This window comes from Tiliqua scincoides, chromosome 8 (assembly GCF_035046505.1).
Source record: "Tiliqua scincoides isolate rTilSci1 chromosome 8, rTilSci1.hap2, whole genome shotgun sequence".
Lineage (NCBI taxonomy): Eukaryota > Metazoa > Chordata > Lepidosauria > Squamata > Scincidae > Tiliqua > Tiliqua scincoides.
The window spans coordinates 3,590,530-3,608,806 of NC_089828.1; the positions used below are offsets into that span (position 1 = coordinate 3,590,530).

The following is an 18,277-nucleotide window of genomic DNA, read 5'->3' on the forward strand; positions in this document are numbered from 1 at the left end:
ATAGGTGAAGAGTTCGTCTCTCAGTAGCTTGTAGGCAAGGGACCCAGAAAATACAAGGGGGTGTTTTGAACAATGCAATTGTCAAAGGACAAGTCTGCAAACCATGACAGGCCCTTGGTATCTACAGGGGATCTGTTCCAGGAACCAGCCCCCCCCACCCCCGCGCAGATACCGAATTATGCGGATAATTAAATCTGCAGCAGGACAGCCTCAGACAACCTCCCAAAAGTGACGAAAAATGGTCAGGGCAAACAGGAAGTGCCTTCTGGTCATATCCAGGAAGTCTTCTGAGGCCCTCCAGCTGCAGCCTTGGCAACCGCAGGTACTGAAATCCACAGATGCCAAGTCCCACTGTATATCATGATACAAAGCTACTTTATTGCAACTCATACCAGTGGTCCGTCTGGACTGAACCAGATGCCTTCCACATGCAAAGTCGGTACTCTGTCACTATGCCCCTCCACAAGGAAACCCAGAAGAGTCCACCTTCTCCCAATATTCCAGGATGTTCAATTTAGAAACTGAACAACTAAAGGGGCCATGCCTGATTGGATCTCATCACATTATTACTACAGTTGGACCTTGGTATCCATGGGGGATCCATTCCTGGATCCGTTCCTGGACTCTCACGGATAACAATACCCACAGATGATGAAATATGTGGGACAGTCCTCACAGAACCTCCAGGCTGTGACTGGAAGAGTCTTCCTGTGGCATCTGGGAGGCATTCTGAGTGGCAGAGAGATCTCACCTGGCCTTCTCATGCCTCAAGAAGGTCTCCAAAAAGTGCCTTTCAGAGGCCACCCAGAGGCCTTCTGAGGCCTGGGAAAGTCACGTGAGGCTTCTTTGCACCTCAGAAAGCCTCCCTTCAGACGTGACCGGAAGAGTCTTCCAGTCATGTTTGGGAAGGTACAGCGATGCCCTCCTGGCCCACGCTGGGTCAGATCTGCTGGTCTCGAACCTGCAGATAAGGAAGGCCAACCTATACAAGAAACAAACAGATCAATTCATTGAAAGATGGTTTTTTATTTACTGTGTACTAGAAAAGCAATTATCACATTCAGTTCAAATCAAATGTTTATTTTTCTATTATATGGTTTATGATATGTGTGAGATTATATGAAAAAGTATCTTAAAGAGAGGGAGGAACATGCCAGAGGTTTATAAAAGTATGCTTGGTAAGGAGAACGTTGATAGAGAGGCATCTTCTGTTGCTTATCATGCCAGAATTCAGAGTCTTCGAGTGAAATTACTGGCAGTGGATTCATCAAAAAACCCAGACAGCAAACCCAGTCCAAAAGAGGCCAACAGCAGCCAAACCACCTACCAATGGCATCACTGTCTTTTCTCAGCTCTGAGCTTCTGTTTATTGGCCTCCTTCCTTTCCGCAACTGCTTCCAAACACCAGTTTAGCATCTCTGCTCGCAATCTGGTTATTTTGGCATTAAATCTGAAGTCCAGAGAGCTTCCCATGTAATGTTTTTACAAATGAAGTGACTGTGATAAAACAGAAAGCAGTTCTCTCCAATTGCTTTGCTCTTAGTGAGTGCAGTTCTTCAAGGAGGCAGAGAATTCAGTCTTCAGCCAGTTGCAGAGTTCAATTTAGGAACTCAAGAATAGGGCGGCTGGATTCAGCCAAGAGGGACCTACCTAGTCTAGCATCCTCCTTTCCACAGCGGCCAAATAAATGCCCCTAGGAAGCCCACCAGCAGGAGACAAAGGCATTTCAGAGAGAGCTGATGCAAACGTACATTTTCAACAATATACAATGTGATACCATACAATAAAAGCATACTAGGAACAAAGAAGTACGTTTTCTCTTTGCGCCCAACAAATCAGTCCAGAAAAAAGACACCTGGAGTGTGGGGACGTGATTGAAATATTCAAATTTTGCAGGGAATGGGTAGAGTGGATAGAGCATGCTCTCTTGCTTCTCACACAACACCAGACTCAGGGGACATTCACTTACATTGAGTGTTGGGAGAGTCAGAACAGACAAAATAAATTATTTACCCAGCGTGTCATTAGTCTGTGGAACGCCTTGCCACAGGATGTGGTGATGGCGTCTGGCCTAGAAGCCCTGAAAAGAGAATTGGGCAGACTTCTGGAGGAAAAGTCCATCACAGGTTACAAGCCATGATGGGAATGTGCAACTTCCAGGCTACCTCAGAATGCCAGGTGCAAGGGAAGGCAACAGGATGCAGTATCTTGTTGCCTTGTGTGCTCCCTGAGGCATCTGGTGGGCCACTGTGAGATACAGGAACCTGGACTGGATGGTCTATCCAGTGAGGTTCTTATTTCTTATGAGCGTAATGGATGCTCAGGAGACTCAACTTACCGAGAAAAGAATCCAGCAGTTCTTTTGCAACATCTCTGTGCCCAAAATACGCTGCTGCCACGGCTGGGTTGTCATCACTTGGTTCTGTGGGCAACGTCACACAAGCTTCTTTAAGCAGATACTTCACCATCTGAAGGTCCCCAAAGCCAGCTGAGAGACTCAGGAGGTGGCACTGATGGGAAGTGGAGGGGTTGTAGGGGAGAAAGAATGCACAACTTCAAAGAGCCAAACTGAACTTGAATCCCAAGCCTGTTTATAGGGCAAAAAATCAGGACTGAACCCACCCAGAACCAAACCCCCAAAGACACAAGAAACTGGTTCAAAATAAGTGGCTTCATATTCAGGTACTTGACTTTCGGTTGCAAAGTTAATGTTTTACTCCCCCCTTTTTTAATACAGGGGGGCCAGTGATTCATGAATCCCATATCCGTGGATTCACTTATCCATGGATCGGATCTGCAAGGCCCCACACACATGCCCCGTCTGTCATCTCTGGAGGGTCGTCTGAGCCCAGCATAGGCCACACACATCTGTCCATGGCCTCTGTGGAGCTCAGACTCATTTTGTATTGGCAACCTTCAGTCTCGAAAGACTATGGTATCGCGCTCTGAAAGGTGGTTCTGGCACAGCATCTAGTGTGGCTGAAAAGGCCAATCTGGGAGTGACAATCCCTTCCACACCGGGAGCAAGTGCAGTCTGTCCCTGGTCTGTCTCCCTGGCTATGGGCCTTCCTTCTTTGCCTCTTAGCCTCAGACTGTTGGCAAAGTGTCTCTTCAAACTGGGAAAGGCCATGCTGCACAGCCTGCCTCCGAGCGGGCCGCTCAGAGGCCAGGGTTTCCCACTTGTTGAGGTCCATCCCTAAGGCCTTCAGATCCCTCTTGCAGATGTCCTTGTATCACAGCTGTGGTCTACCTGTAGGGCGCTTTCCTTGCACGAGTTCTCCATAGAGGAGATCCTTTGGGATCCGGCCATCATCCATTCTCACGACATGACCGAGCCAACGCAGGCGCAACGCAGCTCAGACTCAGCCTTAGAGTGAAAAACACGTGACTTCTGGTTTTTTCAAAAAAAACCCAGAAGTAACCTTTTAATACCTTACAAGGCCCAGGGAAGCCCCTGATTCTGCATGAAGTGAATCAATGGATAGGAGAAGATTTAAAAAAAACAAAACAAAAACCTTCCTAAGCACCGATTCTCCCCCACAAGTGCCATCCTTGCATTTGCAGACATGGTATTTTCTTCTTAATGTTCGATAGATTTTGGTGGCTACCACTATCAAGATTTGGGAGGCTGCAAAGTCCAGGTGGCAAATCATGGAATATTTCCTGAAGTTCAAAGACTGAAATCACAATCTGGGTTTCTTAAGTGCAGAAGCTGCACTCTCCCCCCAGCTTTTTAATGGCACAGAACACCCTTGGTTCTGCCCTTACCTTTTCTGCTTGTGATATGTTCTCCTGACATGCTGCTTTAATCAGTTCTTGGCCTTTCGTGATTTCTCCACTTCTGTAAGCATCCTGAATGGTCTCGGTCACGGGAGACTGGCCGATGGAGAGTCCACTTCCTGTGGACTGTTTGCCACCCATCTCCACCGTACCTGAGTGCAGGAAGGAGAGGCGATCATATTTATTTTTAGATTTACACCCCGCCTTTGGCCAGGATTGCATCATAGTGGCCAACGATAAATTAAAATACAATAAAAACAAATGGACGACAATACGAAAATGCAAATAAAATGGCAGAGCAGCAGGTACAAAATCAAACGGGAGGTTTTTAAAAGCTGATAAGTTAAAGGTTATTAAAAGGTCATAAATAGTATTAAAACACCAAAGGCATGAGAGAACAGGAAAGACTTTGCTTGAGACCTACAAGATAATGATTCAAGTGCCTAGCAAACAAGTCTGGGAGGGAGTTCCATCATTTGGGCGCCACCACTGAAAAGGTCCTGCCTCTAGTAGCCACCTGCCTGAGTGTCAAGGGTGGGGCACCCAGAGCAAGGCCCAGAAGTGTAATGCATTTACCTTGGTGTAGTGCCTGGGACAGGTCCCCCCCAGGCTCTGCCCTAGTTATGCCTCTGGAAAGGCCCATGAGGAAGGTTTTAACCGGCAGGCAGGCTTACGTGGGATATTTATTTAGAAGATTTAGATCCTGCCTTTTGATCAAAATGATCCCCAAACTAGGTTACCACAGACAAGAACACAGAAACAAACTCAGCAGCCCTAAGCCCCATAACTGAGGCCAGAGTGATCTTCCCCCTTGTTTCTGCAGTCCCCAAGCACTGGCTGCAGAAGCAGAGATATTTCTGGCAGGGAGGGGGACCGTGCAGCTGCTCCTTTTTCCGATCAACAGCTGTGTGGTCAGGCTGGTCTCCCCTTGCTGTGGGATTGCACCCAAGAGACAGGGGTGCAGCCTCCCAGGAGCACTTGTTCCTCTGGCTGATGGCAGTGGCCAGAACACTCGCACTTTCAAGGTACTTTCACTAAAATTATGTGCCAGTACCTACACGAACTTGGGCACATGGCCATTAAAAATCAAAAGCTCCAGGGAGAACTTTTTGGTGTCGTTATGGTAATCATGCCATGTGCACTTGGTTCCCAGCGACATATGTCCTGTCATTCAGACTATACATTCTGTAAATCTACTTTTTGGGAAGACTCTGAAACTTGAAACTCTAATTTAAGTCAAGTGCATACTGTATTTTAAGGGGGGCGGGGTCAAAAGAAAGAGAACCTTAATATACCGGCTGAGAAAAAGGGATGCACATGTAAAAACTAGGACTTGGGAACAGGGACATGAAACCAGATAATTAGGAAACTTCCTTAAATTTCTGCCAACGGTACTTTCCATAGGATGATACCCCACAAAACAAAGGTACTATGGTTTTTTTTAGAAGAGAGGTACACAGTAACAAAAGGAGCATGAAAGAGGAGGGTGTGTTGGTTAACTGGCCAAAGGCTGTTGCAATTCTGAGCCTTTGGAGTCCTCAAAAGCCTTCCCATGGGTTTTATCAGTAAACATTACAAAAGTCTTTGCAGCACCTTCTTCAACAGTCACAGCCAATTGGTGCTGCAGCTGAAAGAGGGCAAATGGTCCAGTTTCCTTGCGCACTGACATCTGCTTTGCCTTTTGAACAGAGCCTACAGAATCCATCTCACTTCAGACCATTCTCTTTTGAATTGACTTTATGATTAAACCATCAGTTTGAATGAATCAGTCACTTTTATTCCCCCAGAGCAGTGATTTTTAACTGCTGTGCCGTGGCACACTGGTGTGCCATGAATGGTCTGCAGGTATGCCATGGAAACAGTGTCTCCTTCGTGTTGCTACTGCTGCTCTGAATGGCTCTGATGGCGAGTAGAAGAGGCCACTTACACGGCACATTGCACTGCTTGCTGTTCTTACCGTTTTGCCCCCCTCCAGCTACGCTACTGGGTACGCTACCAGTTAGCGACAGCCCCTACCTTACACAGGGTAAGCACCACAAAGGGAGAATATGCAATCAAACATAACTTTCATTGACAAGAAAGACAACACCCTTATAGGGTATTTTACTGCAATCTGAACACAGGGAAATGGTTTGGCTCAATCTGTAGCTGTCAGTAAGTACCCTTGAAAAATGCAGCTTGGATTACCAATAAGGTCTGAGTAATTCTTCCTCGTTAATTATTCAAGCCGAGCTCAAGTCACGGAGACACCCGAGACGGCTCCAGGGACCTGCGCCATTAAGTTGTGAAGGCATCGATATTCTCCACTGGGCAATCCTCAAGGCTCAGGGAACGTGTGAAGGACAAGTAGGAAGATGAGACAACCACTCCAAGAGGACATGCTCCACTTCTCCATTCATGCCAGGGTTTTCATGCTCATTGATAACCATGCTCAGAAATGCCAGAGGTTGTTCAACCCAAAGCAAGGAATCTTTTTTTTTTTTTTTTTTTTTTTGCATGACATCCATTTCAAGCCTGAACATCTGGGAGAACTTATGAAGTTGCCTTATACCAGGGGTTCCTGGTATACCAGGGGGTCATGATGCTCTGGGGCGTCCGGCAGCATTGGAACCACACTGTGACACTGCAAAGTTCAGTAAGAGGCTTGGCTCAGCTGGTCAAGTTCCTGCACACAGTTTTCAAGCACTGGGAAAGGCCCTCCTGTCTGCCCTGCGCCTCTTACTGGCCTTTGTAGCATCACGTCAGGGTCATCTGAACCCAGAAGTAATTGGCGATGATATAATCGCCAATCACTTCCAGAAGCCACAATCCTCGTCTGCAGTGCAAGGAATGTTGTGGGCCCCTGAAGACTGGGAAACACTGTCTTATACTGAGGCAGACCAGGGGGTCGGAATAGTTTATTTCAGCTGGTCGCAGCTCAGTAGAATCTCTGGGCAGAAGCGAGAGTCTCTCCCAGCCTTGCAACCTGTGAGTTTGTCACCTGGAATGGAACCTGTGCCCTACAAAGCAACAACTCCACCACTGATCTATGGCCCTGCCTCCAATGTTTAAAGCTACAGCCCCAGCACTCCTCTTGTAACAGGCCTAGAGTCCATTATCTCCTGTTCTATCAACCACAGCTTAGTCAACATGCACACCCAGGAACTGTCAAAGCGCTAACTTCCTGTGGCCTAACTGAAAGTGCCCAAGACTGTGTGCAGTCAGGCTGCAGATCACCATGCCACAAGCTGGGTAAGTAAGTGTCAATGTTCAGAACCAGGTTTGGAGCATGTACTTTTGCCCAGTGCCCACGAAGTCAAGAGCTGCAAGAGACATGAGTCTTGAGCTGGAGCAGAAGGCCTGGGGGAGAATAAGTTCAGAAGGCAAGAGAAAAACGTCAAGTTCCTGGTATTTAAAACAGGTCTGGCCAATCCAGGGGCTTCACACCACTGATGAATCACAGGGGCCAGTGGTTGACCAACTCCATTTCTTTTTGTTCATTGCCATTATTCCCTGGGTGTCTACTTGACAGAGCTCCGAGTGCTCAACTTCAGCTCACACAGCTGTAAACCGAAAACTCATTCAGTGGGATGTAAATGTTGAAAGTGATTGGCCTTGGAGCTATGTCCAGAATCATCTGTATGTCCTATGATTTTGAAATCACACAGCACAAGGACCCAGAATTCAGCTTTGGCATTGTGCAAGCAAAGTCTGGTGAGCTGCAAATGATAATTGATCCAGCATATCTTGCTTTAGTGTCTGGAATTGCTCCTCACCCCATCCCCTCCCAGCCAGCAAAAGCAATAATGAATTTGGCAAAATAAGCAGAAACATAAATTCATGCAACTTGATGCTTACACCAGGAAATCAAATCCTCATTTCGCTAAAGCAGCTCAAAGTCTCAAACCTGTCATGCTCTTCGCTTGACCCAATACAGTGGAAGGCCAGTCAAGAAAGTAGCTGCTCAGGCTCAGACTTTGGTGAGTCTCCAAGTGCGCATTGTTTCTCAAACTATGGGGCTGGGTGTGTTGAGAGCCAATTTCAGGCGGGTCCCCATTCATTTCAATGTGCATTTGAGAACCAATGGTCCAAAGGTATTGCATCACCCAAGAGGATGTTACTGTAAATGTCACTGCACCCCATGCATATACAGAAACTACAACAGCACATTCTTAGCTCACTTTAAAGATGGTGATGGGGAGGGGAAGTGATTCCTGGGTATGGCTGGGTTCCAAGATAATGTTTTAAAAATACTGGTTGTGCTTTCTGAAAGACACAGCAGCCTAATGGAAATAGGAGCTGTTGTTTAAGGGGGAGGGCGGACAGAGCATCTACTTCCCCTCAGATGGACTCAGCTTCAATCCAATTGAAAGGGTCTTAGTGAACAGGTGATGAGAAAGGACTCTACCACCCTGGAGAGCTGCTTCCAGCCAGAGTAGACAGCCCTAGGCTACACAGAGCAATAGTCAGGCTCCGTAAATGGTGTGATCAACATACCCTTGCTCTGCTTTTCATGCCAGTTCTGAGATACCAAATACCCAAGAGAAATGGCATAAATCAAAAAGAGACACTAACAATGTAATCTTATGCCTATTTACTTAGTTTCCTACTGAAACTAAACCCAAGTATACATGACTTCAGTAATTGCATATTCTTCACTCCTGCCTCCAATTCCCTATGTAGTCTCCTAGGATGGATTATCTATAACAGCGATTTTCAACCAGGGGACATCCACTAAAACTGAGTGTTGGGAGATTTAGAATAGGCAAAAGAAAATATTTATTTACTCAGCGTGTGGTTGATCTGTGGAACTCCTTGCCACAGGATGTGGTGATGGTATCTGGCCTGGATGCCTTTAAAAGGGGATTGGACAAGTTTCTGGAGGAAAAATCCATTACGGGTTACAAGCCATGATGTGTATGCGCAATCTCCTGATTTTAGAAATGGGCTATGTCAGAATGCCAGATGCAAGGGAGGGCACCAGGATGAGGTCTCTTGTTATCTGGTGTGCTCCCTGGGGCATTTGGTGGGCCGCTGTGAGATACAGGAAGCTGGACTAGATGGGCCTATGGCCTGATCCAGTGGGGATGTTCTTATGTTAACCTTTTTCATCTCACTGCACACTGAAATTGTCAAGGCACACCATGCTGCCAGTGGGGGACTCACATCCCCATTGGCTCTACTAATAAATGACCTTCCCCCAAATTCCTGTGGCACACCTGTGGACCACTCACGGCACACCAATGTGCCATGGCACAGGGGTTAAAAATGGCCGATCTATAATGTAAGCCCAGTGGGGCAGAGACCTGCCTTCTCATCCTTTGCAGAGTGTCATGCACACAGACCGCACTATATATAAAGCAAGTCCCAAATATTCAAAAGGGCTTATGCAACCTGAAGCAGTGTTTAGAGCTGAAGCCTCATTCAGCACACCTAAGTAAACACGAACAGGATTGTGCTGGAAATGAAATCAAGATGTAAAGAGCAATTTAAAAAAAAAACTGAAGTTTCTGAACTGAACAAGCAAAACAGGAGCCAAGTTTTGTCGTATAGCTTAATTAGTGGCAAGAGCAGAGGTTTAAAATACAACTTTTAAAACAGGTCATTCAACAACCAAGAAAAGTGGAAAAAGATCTCTTGTGTTGCTGGTTCTATAAACTAGTGTAACGTCAGGCCAAAAAGGCACCACAAAAAGGGAACTGGACGAGTGGAACTTTACATCACAAGTCCATCTCCTTTTCGGTCAAGAAAGGCTGAAAACTCTCCAAAGCCCAACTCGGCTTTTATTCCAACACAAGCAGTTTTTAGAACTGCATCTCTAAAATGTGCACTGCGGAGACCTCCAATCAGATCAGAAGTCTCTACTCCAGAGTAAACAGCAGCTTAATATTTCATTTACTGAAACATACAAAAGAGGAACACTTTGATAAAGGATAAAATAGGAATCTGAGAAAAGGGAACCATTAATATACACATGGCACTTACCTTGTCATTATTTGGAAAAGGGTTTCCAGGCCTTCGAACAAACAGAATTTTAAGTCTTTATCCAGCCAATATAACCTGCAAAGTCCTATATACACTTAAAAACTCTCAGGACCACTAACCTATTGAATACTACAAAGACATCTCCTGTATACTCTTCTGTGCTGCTACTGAGCTCCGAAGCATCCTGCGGCTGTAAAGGAAGCCTCTTACTCTGAAATAATTAGGAGGATTTTTTTTTCTCCTTGGTGGTAATATACATCCCTACATCCAATCGGAGTGAAACCCAAGCTTTGATTTCTCCGCTGAAAAAAGGGGGGGCAGAAGACTAGAAGGAGGTGGGGGTGAAGAGCTTCCAGGGTGACCTCAGACATCAAATTCCGACATGACACCAGATGGCTGGAGAGGCAGTTGATCAGATTAAAGCATTTGCCCGTTTTGATACTTAACTGCTGAACTGACACCAAGCAAACTGCAAACCCAGCCATAGTTATGGCAAGAGTTTGAAAATGTGTCCACTGGAGCACATGCAAGCAGACCCATTGAGCTAAGCGAGGCCATGATACAGATTATGGTGCAATTTCCAGATATAAGGACGATTATGGTGTAATGGCCCGAGCTAATAGCACTGGGGCCTTCTTCCAGACCTAAAGCCAGGGTGTCACACCCTCAAAGTAAACAATAACTCAGACTAGAGGCAGACAACGATTTCTGAGAGTGTTGAAATTTAGGTTTGGCTTCTTATCCCATTCAAGTGGCAATCCCTCTTTCAAGCCCCTGAAACAAAGATACCACCTGCTTCCATCCTCACAGATCGAGTGTCACCTAAACCAGTGGTTCCCAAACTTTTCGGCACCAGGACTCACTTCTTAAAATGACACCCTATCAGGACCCACCTAAGTTTACCAGACTTTAAAAAAAAAAAAAATCTAGAAAGAAACACTATTTTATTTATATACAAGAAATAATAACCAGAAAACAACTCTCAAACATTTATCTCCCTATATTTACACATGCTTGCAAACTGCAGGAGCTCAGCTCCTTGCAAGGCAGTTAGCAGCTACCTTGCAAACTGCAGAAGCTGAGCTCTTTGCAGGAAAATTAGCAGCTATTTGAATTTTTAATAGTTTCAGGATTTGAGGCAATTAGTTATCTGATCTTTCCATCACCGTCACGCGACGCACCAAAAATCAGGTTGCAACCACAAGTGGGTCGTGACTCTCAGTTTGGGAACCATTGTACTGAACCATTTTGTCCCAAACTACCTAGAAAATAGCAGGAAAACACACACACTCACCGGAATATGGCCTGGCTAAAAACATTTGTCTGGTAGGATTCAATAGGGTCTAAGAGGTTTATTGGGGGATCAATGGGAGGTCGCTGGTTGAGGTTTTACAGCACTGAATTGATACTGTGGAACCAAAAGGGATTTTTTTATTTGTCACCACAACCATACAAAGCCTACAAATTAAGCCAGAGCTTCTCAGAAAAACAGAATAGCAGTCACCACCCACGGAAAGGAATGCCACGAGCTGACAAGAATGCTACATAGCTGACAAGTTTTGCCCTACACCAAATTTTACCCTGCACCTGAAAATTCCCCATTCCACTCCTGGCGAAAGACGTACTAAAGCCTCATTTCAGCTCTACTTATTTCTGCTGCCACGGTGTTTGCAAATGCTCTGAGGTTTTCAAATGGCCATTATCAGAAACCTGGTGTTCTATGGAAGCTTATCAGGCATTCCCCAAAGGGAAGACCAGTAACACTGGCCAAACCTCCCTAAAAGGCAAACGTGCCCCTCGCTACCAGTCTTCCCCCATGATGGAAGTGTTGAAGGACACATTCTTAGTTTAGGGGCTGCTGTGATGAAGCCCCACAGAAACTGGTCAGTGTCCATGTGAACCGAACATTCTAGAACACCCCCCCCCCCAAATCTTCCACAGGTTGATTATCCTGTATCCAGACTCTTTGGGACGGAAAGGTGTCTGGATTTCAGATTTGTCTGGATTTCAGAAAAATTGCATAAATATAATGACTTCCTCTTATTCTTTTCACTGTTACCCATACAGGTGTCTGTGGCCTCTTTTGATTTTTCAACCATATTTCTACAGGTACACACTATAGGGCAGAGAATGGAACTCTCAGCCTGTACCTACACTGTATGTGGGAATGAGCATAGGATCTTCTCGTGTTCCCACTATGGATTTTTTTTAAAAGTCTTGGGCGAACGTGTCTAGATTTCACAATAGTCTGGATTTTGGATGTCCAGATAAGCAGTAATCTACCTGTACAATGCACAGCGCCCCATGTAACAATATCTCATAGACCTGCATTTCCAGGTTTGGAAATAGGAAACTCATGAATTTATAATGCTCGACCCAAATATGATGTTACAAAAACTGAATCTGTCTCCAGTTAACAGCACACAAGGTGCCAAAAAAAGGAAGATATCTCTCCCTGACTGTCACCATCATCGACCTGATCTGGCCTGGTAAGTGGGTGGGCAGGATGGGGAGATTTGGGGGAATCATAGATGTAGGGGAAGGCTGTGCCTTTAATCTTTTTTTACTCCACTTGCTTTGCTCTGCCCTGCCCGTCTCCAACTGTGTACCTGCTCCAAATCCAGCCAGATACACTTGTCCATCACTTTACTGACCCTTTAACTTTTCCAGTTAACTAGACTGGGGGCCCAATCCTATCCAGCTTTCCAACACTGATGCAGCCATGCCAGTGGGGGGGTGTGTGTGCTGCATCCTACTGGGGGGGGGCAATCACAGAGACCTCATCAAGCAGGAACATTTGTTCCCTAACCTAAGGGCTGCATTGCAGCTGCACTGATGCTGGAAATTTGGATAGGATTGGGGCCCCCAGTCTAACTAAGCCACTGATGTCCCATCTTGATCTCTAGCCAATGAAAACAAAAAGGATTCAGTGCTGGATTCAACATTCCGTGTGTGGTTTCCTGGCCCCAAACCCATGCTGGGGTCTGCAGCTATTCTTAGGTATAAGTAAAGTTTATTCCCCTGCCATCGTCGTCTTCATTTCTTTTTATTTTTGCTCTCCTAACTAAAGACGTGTTCATTAAACATGCATAAGAGTAAACAGCCACTCGTCACCTGACATTCCCTTTCATGTGGCATTTCCACGGCAGGCTCCCGGAACAAAGGGAATGCTGGATCAAAGCTCCTGAAAGGGAAGCCTACAAAAAGGACGCAAGGCAGAGATGGCAACCGTCGGCAGTCTAAATAAATTGTATCAATAATCAATTGGCGTAGCTGGAACTGAGCACTTGGTCCCCCTATCTACTGCCAACCTTGTGAAGTCTTTCTGTCATTCAGGGCCAAGCTCGGCACGGCATGGGAGTTCAGTGACTGGAACTCTCAATGCCTTTTCCAAAAACCAGCTGTGGGTGTGATTTGCACCTGTTCAATTTCTGTTAGTTCTTCAGTCTTTGTGCCTGCAAGTTTGCCTGGTTTCACAGCTAGCAGCTTTGGGTGGGTGGGTGGGGGGTGGAAGAGAGCCATTTAAGTCAGGGCATCAGCAAGGAGCAGTGATTTTCAACCAGTGTGCTGCCCAAGGTCTCTAGGTGTGTTGCGGGAGTTTGGACTACAGTGATGAAAATCACTGAAAAACTCTTCCATGTTTTGCAGGTCTGTTTCTAGGGCAGTAATTTTCAACCTCTTTCATCTCATGGCACACTGACAAGCCACTAAAATGGTTGAGGCACACCATCGGTTTTTTGACAATTGACAAGGCACACCATGCTGCTGGTGGGGGGCTCATATCCCCCAATGGTCCTACTAACAAATGAGCCTCCCTGAAACCCCCGTGGCACACCTGTGAACCATTCGCGGCAAACCAGTGTGCCACGGCACACTGGTTGAAAATTGCTGTTCTAGGGCAACTGCCTGTAGTAACAAATTGCCTGTCCCTCTTTCTCTGCCAGCAGAGCTAGCGGAAGAGGGTCTGCTGAGTTTTTTTGATTGCAAAACTGGAAGTGGCTTCCAATGGCTATTTTTTACTGCTTTGAAGGTTTGGGATCTGCAAGGCTCCCCACACCCACCCAGAGGCCAGCTTCAGGTAAGTTTTTCTTTAAAAAAAAAAAACCCTTGTCCCTGGCAGCAGTCTGATCCTGGGGATCTGGTCATTGCCATTGCCCCTCTCCTGCAACAACTTACCTAGGTTCTCAAATTCCCTGGATTTTGAGAACTGCTGCTGCAGACAAAGCAGCTGTTCTAGAACTAAGCATGTCAGAATGAGAGCGGCAAGACCAGATTCAACTCTCCACTGCTAAAATGCAACCCAAGTTTCCTCAGGCCAGGCTCTAAGTCTAACCTACTCTGCAGGGTTATTGTGAGGATAAAACGGGAGAATGGAGAGCTCTGCAAGCTCTCCTTAACTCTTTGGAGAAAAGGAGTGGAATATAAATGGAACAAACAATACGAATACGTAATTTAAAAATATGCCTTTCGCATGACTGAAACTCATGCCTGAAGCACGAAGACAAAGATAACACGCTGTACAAAGGCTGCCACGGTCTGTCTGTTTTATGTAGGTGGGTAAAAAGGGGTGCGACTGAGTGCCAGAAGTAAAAAGCTTTTTCAAAGATTCTGCAGCCTCTTTGATGCCAGGCAAATGGGGAACCTCAGGGCGTTCTTGAACGAAGCTATTACCGGCACTGCCTTTGAATCCAAATTCCCCCAACACCAAATCTGTAATTCAGATGGACGATTTGTAGAATGCGAGGCTGCCACGCTTACTCCAAAGCGCACAGCGCTAGAGGGCTGTGGAAGGGCAGGCACTGGAGCTTTTCAATTAAGTGGTAAAAAAACAGACATTTGGAACTATATGTGCTCTTTGGGTTGATCAGAAACATCTAAACATTCTGCCCTGAGATAAGACAAATTCAGCACTGAGAAAAGTGACATTCTGGGAACAGAAATCTCCAATTCCAATGTTAGTCTCACTGGAGAATTTGCTAGATGGCTTTAGCCCGTCCCCATATCTCAGCATCAGTCACCCCAAAACTACAATGTAGGGATGTATGTGCTAAATGTCTCTCTTTACCAGGGACAGAGTCATGTTTTGGGGATATCTTGCTTTTTGCCTCTTGCACGGTCTTGCTTGAGATTTTGTCCTTAGAGTTGTCGCTCTTTAGGGCTCAACTTCCTCCATGGGATCTCCAAACATTAAAGCTGCATCTTATCTGTAATGCACATGTATGTACGCCCAGGGCTAGTCTTAGAACGCCTGTCCTGGCACCAGAAAGAAGCATCCTAGATGCTGCCCCCTTACATGGCGATATGGCAATTTCTGCTCCTCCCATCCCCTGGGCTGGAAAGGAAGAAGGAGATGAAGACGCAGTAGTGAGCAAGTGGGGGGGCGGTTTGTCTGGGTGATGTGCCCTGGGTGCGGTGATAGGTGCACCACCAGAGCCCCTGCCGTGACAAGCCTGTGCCACGTTTGGCAACGGATGGGCCTTCCTGCCTGAGTAAACCACCTTGAATTAAAGTCAGAGGAGAAATCTGATAAAAGAAAAGTAGTATATAAATATGGGTATTGTTATTATTAAGCGTGGAGGGAAGAGGAAGAAAGTGTGGGAGAATCTCCTCTGGAGTGGTGGGAGAAGCAGTGGAGGCAAGCGAGCGGATAGAGATGTACAGCCATCTCAGTTGGCCTCACAGGTGGGCCAGCCTGCCCATGTCAACACCCCTGCATTAAGGTTGAGGAGCCATGCAGTACATTTCACACGCTGGTACTGCTAAATAATTGGGAGCCCAAAATGTCTGCTGGTCTATTGCCAATCACCCGGAGATCTACCAGTAGATTCCACTATACTTCTGCCACCCCCAGCACTGAGGGGTACACTCAGGTCACAGATGCTGTGACCTGAGTCACAACTTCCTAAAAAGATGGTGTGAGATGGTCTGCGCCATCACCAATTTCCTAAATCCCACACACAAGACAACAGAATATGCTCTCCATCAGCAGATTCCCTCATTGTCCTTGCCCTGCCATCATCCTGCACTGGCCACTGGCCAAACCCCATTCAGGCTGGGTATGCTGGGGGGGGGGGACTTGAGGAAGCCACCTTTTTTTGAGCTTTAATTTCCCTTCAGTCCATAATGACACCGTTCCCCAAAGGGTGCCCATCCGCTTAGACTTGGTAGGCAGAACCTACGTTTATCAGTTTCATGACTCAGAAACCCAACAGGTGCAGGTTCCTCCACTACAGAGAAAGAAACAAGAGAGCCAATCTAGACACAATGGCAGTCATGTGTCAAAATTAGATCACTGCCAATTCCTTTGAAAAGCAGGAGTAAACCAATGAAATAAACAGAAAACAGCCAAAAGAGAAGCTTTGTTTACCGCCTTGCTCTTCCATGTTATTCTCATTGACATCGACAGAGTCCTCGGTTCCCACACACCAGTACATCCTGGGCTGTTCCTGGGAAATTTCAGAAAGTCAAGTTTCCAGTACATTTCACATCTGAAAAGGAGCCATCAAAACTAGATATGTTGATCCAGCATGGAGAATAAGGAAATCTTTGTTGTTCATTATAGACCAGATGAGTGCCGTCCAGTCCTAGTTAAAAAAAGAAAAGAGAAAGAGCTAAATAAATTCTACCAGTACTCAAGAAATGATAAAAAACAACATTTTCTCCAAAACTCTATCTCCTAAATGCCTTGTTCTATATGGCGCCTGGCAGAGCCTGGAATATACAGGGTGACCCAAAAGTAGGTGGACAGTAGGTGGAATAAATGTTATCATTTACTGTCCACCTACTTTTGGGTCACCCTGTAAATACATATATTTAAATGCAGAATGATTAGTTGAATGCAATATCTGGTTGTATTTTCTAGTTAATATTTAATTTATATTTCCGATCTGTGCATATTTACTGGAACCCCCACAGGCTAGAGCACAGATTGGGCTAAAAACTCAAATAAAGAAACAAAAATTATATGAGGAAGGAAACTAGAGGTTAACAGGAGGCTAGAAACTCTGGCCTACTGTAAATGAGACTTTCTTTCCAAAGAGGAAACACTGTTTTGTTGATGGGCTTTTGAGAAAGGACGCATGTTTCATTGGAGCACCGCAGCTGGAACTCACAATGCAATTTTCTGCTTGTAAAGGAAATTGCATGAAGGGGCAGATTTGGACTGGAGTCACAATACGCAAAGAGGAAGTAAGCCCCCACACAACAGCCCTGATCCAAATTGCCCCCTCAAAGTTGCGATGAGGCCAAATTGTGCTCCTTGCCGAACAGTTATCACTGAAACTATCACAGGGTTGCACTCTCTTTCCCTTGCACCCAGCCCTAACTGGAAACCTAACAGATGCTTTGAAGAGAAAGAAAATTAAGGCTAGGAATTCCAGTCATGGAGTTCCAACATTAATTTGTTATTAGACCCACAGCAGTCTTATCAGAAGGCAGTTCTCAATTCGTTTGCTACTCATGAGTACAAACGATTTACCTGTCAGTTTCACTACCTGGGATTATCAACTAATCAGAAGCTCATACTTAACCTCCAGCAAGAGTCGGACAGCCCAGTCCTGAGCTTCCCGCCATTCGCTGGAGAAGTGATGCCAAAGCGGCTACTGCTGTATCCAGTGGGCACCGGGAAGCAGCCAGAGATCTCCTTGAGGGGGAAGGGGACACCCTCCCCTTCCCCTGGGGAAAGCCCAAGCCCCACAATGGGGCTTCTGAAGTCTGCGCCGGCTATTTTGCCAGTACAGACTTGAGAGACTCTGTGTCGGGACTTCTGGTCCAACACAGAGTTCAGGATACGGCAGAGCAGAGCTCTGCCAATCCCATATCCCTGCCGCCCTGGTTCCTTCCCCCACCCAGCCCTTCCCCCGCCCCCCAGAGGCTGCACCACCACCCAGTAGTCACACTTACCCCTGGCAACTACTTCCTATGCCATAAATGTGCATCACAGCACGTTTATGGCACCCAGCACCTGCCGTGGGCCAGTTTAGTACTGGGACCTAACTCTCCATTCAACACGCAGTTTATTAGACTCAGTTGGCCCACCTTAAACAAAATGTAGAGAACAAACTTCACACACACATAAAGAGAGAGAGATCAGAGCCTTTCATGCTTAAAAACTCATACCTGCGTAAAAGTTGAGCTCTAAACTTAAAATATGCTCTCCCTTTCTTGAAAATGTCACTGTGCCCGATTTATCAGCTTTATCTGCTTCTGCACTGGACTTTGCAACAGAAATATAAAAGGCAAGTTGCACTCAACTTCCTGCTTTCCATTTTCACTATGCAAATTGCAATGCAGCTCATTTAAGAATTCAGCAAGTCCTAAGTGGCTGAAAATAGGCTCCCTGCTCTGGACGAGCCGCCCAAGTGTGGCTTGTCAACAAGATACGTAGAAACACCTTCTTAAATGAACTTAAACTAGGGCTGCAACACTGAATTACTTGGATCTATTCCAGTGTTTCTCAACTAGCAGAATGGGTACCACCAGTGGTGGTAGTCATGGATCCCGGCTGCCTGGCAATGAGACCACAAACAGCAGT

At 46.0% G+C, this 18,277-nt stretch overlaps 1 protein-coding gene across 1 annotated transcript in view; it reads right to left on the bottom strand.

The window, feature by feature from the left end:
- Positions 1 to 16,286, bottom strand: part of LRRK1 (leucine rich repeat kinase 1) — a 63,953-nt gene extending 47,667 nt beyond the window's left edge. Inside the window, exons 1-3 of the mRNA XM_066636095.1 lie at positions 16,112 to 16,286; positions 3,769 to 3,932; positions 2,339 to 2,510 (exon numbers count right to left, since the gene is read on the bottom strand). Of these exons, the coding sequence (XP_066492192.1) occupies positions 2,339 to 2,510; positions 3,769 to 3,932; positions 16,112 to 16,178 (403 nt within the window). The 5' untranslated portion in view covers positions 16,179 to 16,286. The remainder of the gene's footprint in view (positions 1 to 2,338; positions 2,511 to 3,768; positions 3,933 to 16,111) is intronic.
- Positions 16,287 to 18,277: the final 1,991 nt, after the last annotated feature.